Source organism: Penaeus monodon, chromosome 20 (assembly GCF_015228065.2).
Source record: "Penaeus monodon isolate SGIC_2016 chromosome 20, NSTDA_Pmon_1, whole genome shotgun sequence".
NCBI lineage: Eukaryota > Metazoa > Arthropoda > Malacostraca > Decapoda > Penaeidae > Penaeus > Penaeus monodon.
Window position 1 is genome coordinate 18,131,133 of NC_051405.1, and position 2,859 is coordinate 18,133,991.

At 40.4% G+C, this 2,859-nt stretch overlaps 2 protein-coding genes across 2 annotated transcripts in view; one reads left to right on the forward strand and one right to left on the reverse strand.

The window, feature by feature from the left end:
- The first annotated feature begins 556 nt into the window (after nt 1-556).
- LOC119585668 lies at nt 557-1,714 on the forward strand. The gene is made up of 3 exons (XM_037934344.1): nt 557-885; nt 1,120-1,241; nt 1,377-1,714. The coding sequence occupies exons 2-3, from the start codon at nt 1,121-1,123 to the stop codon at nt 1,610-1,612; spliced, it is 357 nt and encodes a 118-aa protein (XP_037790272.1). The 5' UTR covers nt 557-885; nt 1,120; the 3' UTR covers nt 1,613-1,714.
- A 319-nt stretch (nt 1,715-2,033) lies between these two features.
- The window catches only part of LOC119585667 (prolyl 4-hydroxylase subunit alpha-2-like), a 19,448-nt gene continuing 18,622 nt past the window's right edge, over nt 2,034-2,859 (reverse strand). Inside the window, exon 10 of the mRNA XM_037934342.1 lies at nt 2,034-2,327. Coding sequence (XP_037790270.1) covers nt 2,257-2,327 — 71 coding nt within the window. The 3' untranslated portion in view covers nt 2,034-2,256. The remainder of the gene's footprint in view (nt 2,328-2,859) is intronic.

The following is a 2,859-nucleotide window of genomic DNA, read 5'->3' on the forward strand; positions in this document are numbered from 1 at the left end:
AAACAGCGATGAATACTCGTTTACCGTAATCAGAACAATGCTAATTAAGTGCTACAACGGTGAATCTCCATCAGCGATTATGTTTAACCTTTATATCTGCACTGTCCACCCTAAATATCACTCAATATCTTATACGGAAGTAACCATCAAGAAAATATCTAATCAGTTCGTTTGTCTATATCATTACGTTAGTATTAACCCAACAAATATTTCAGCGAGCTTACAGGTTGTTGAAACATCGCAGATAAAAAAAAATAACAGTTCACAGTGCTTTACAAATGAATGGGTCGTTCTACAAAAACTGCCATGTGGTCTCATCAGTCTTACTATATGGTAGATTTTTGTCTCTTACTGAGGAAATAAATTAATATTTGATAGGAACAACAGAACATTTTTATCATAGTAAGTTACTGAAATCTTAGACTTTAAATCGCAATTCCATAAGGGCGATAGCAGCTTAAAACATGACTGAGTACCCAACAGCTCGTTCTAAGAGGCGAATGGGGCAACAGAGTGGTACTCAGGCCAGTGTCGAATTCGCGGCAACACGAGGCAGTCAGTTTACTTGGGTGTGCAGAAGAGATAGGCCGATCACTCATCGTCGGCGCTTTGTCACGTATACCCGCCTTTCATTTTCCTACGAGATCTGTTCTTTCCGTCTTTCTTTAATTTTCTTGTAATTTCTAGTAACTCCTTTCGCCATCTCTCTCATTATTTCACTTCGATCTCTCCCTATCTCTTCGAAAAAAAACAGGAATTATTGGAGGAACGTTTACAAGAATTGAGTAATTCGAAGTGCTACCGTGAAGGAAGAAATAAACGCATATTGCTAACGGTATACTGCGGGAAATCTGTTACTTGGTTTTCGTGACTCGACTTTACCAGGTGAGTCGTCTGCTACTATACAAATTGCGTTGGTCGTAATTTTTGTCGTGCATATGGTGAAATGTAATTGATCTGCTCTTGCTGAGCAAAATAAGTTTCTTGCTTGCAGATATTAATGGCCATAAGAGTAAATGCAATCCTACTTTCGAGGATTTTTTTTTACGGTCAGTTTCGCATAGAATAAAATAGCACTAATTGAAGTGCTCAAATTTAAAATTTCGCTTCTCCCCACAGAATGAAATTTTCGCACATCTTAGCAGTGTGCCTTCTATGTGGGGTTGTGGCTTTAGGAGGCGAAAGTCCCGTATGTCCTCTCCCGACACCTGGTCAATGCGCAACAAACACAAACTCTACAGGTTCGATGACAGATTTTACAAAACTAAGTTTGTATAGGTATTATACTAGTTTATCTACCACGATTTCCTAGTCGGATACTTCACTTGCTCTTATTCCCAGTATCCTTAACCTGTACCCCTTGAACCGTTCCGCAGAGAAAGTATGGCGCGTGATTGGTTTGCAGCCCACCTTGAAGAAACTGGTGGGCCACTATTCCCCCTTCAAAGTGTGGCAGAGGAAGACCCAGCAGAAGCAGCAGTTGGGCTACCAAGAGGTCCAGTACACGCAACCAAAGAGTACAGAGACCAGGTACTACAAGCCGAAAGAGTACGGGCCCCTTTTCTTCCAGCCGCAGTATCAACCTGTCTCTTACGCCGACGATAGTGTGTGATGTGTGATCTATTTTAATTTTAAAGCGATGTCAAGAAAGGTATTTTAATTCACTTTAGGCGCCAGGTTTTATGCGATGTCTTTTAATAAAGATGACAGTAAATTTGAGGTTATTTATATACCTTTTTTTCAATGTAGGATATTAATTTGCACTTGGTAAAGAATCTTTAAATTTTATTATTGAATATGCGCAAAATGCATATAAAAGACAATGCCACAGATTAAACTACATTGTTACCAGCTACTCTTAAGATAACAGATGAGCTAAAAAATCACAGCTAAGTAATATTTGGTATATTAGTTCACTAGTACTGGCCAATGAAGCACCCGCGTGATTGCACATGATTTGGAAGGGGAACTACATGCTGAGTCCTTGTTACGTCTGGATAATCTCTTATCCTGGTATTTCGCTTATAAACTAGTTTTTTTCCACTATTTTGAAGCAAACATTTTGTACAATTTTATTTTTGTTACTCGGCCGAAACTAGACCCCTTGTTTCTTTTAAAGAAATAAAACCTATACCTTTCTCTTGTGACCTCCCCAAGATTACCACTCCATCCGTTTCGAAGTCTGTGCAGTTTTAAATCTGCAGTGCCAGTTCTTTATATTAAGGTGCTGAAGACCTGAAAGGTCAACTAGTAACCTCAGTCCTCTGGGTTCTTGGTGCAAGGCCATCTGAATTCCTGACCCCATTCGTGGAGCCACAGGTTGGCGACTGTAAAACACAAAAGGAGTATTAATGGCTCGGTATAATTGGTTTGTGCAGAAATTTGAATGAACGACAAACGGTCTATATAACCGGTTTGCATTCATTACAAAGTATCAAAGGCACTGTCCACGCTATTGACAAATGCCCTGCGGAATTTGTCCATTTTAAAAGGCGAAACGGTACAGAGGGACTGATCCAGAGATTGTCCTTCCATTCCCGGTAACAAACGTCCGAGCTACTAAGCAGACGGAATCTGGTTATTTCGCTTGACCCCGAGGACGCAATGTTGCTTGTCCCGAAAAACGGACCAGTGTTCAATCGTGTAGACGATGCTTCAATCCTAATCTTGATCGGACTTCAGGATCGTTTAAAACAATAGCGCCGTAAAATTATTATTAGTTGCCCCCCCCCCCCCGCCAAGGCCAATGCTTTGGTAATTCTAGACCTTTCCTACACTTAACGCTAATCATGAATTACCCTAAACACCAAAGCTAAATCAACGTGAACGTTTAATCTTCACAACAGCAACTCGCTCTCC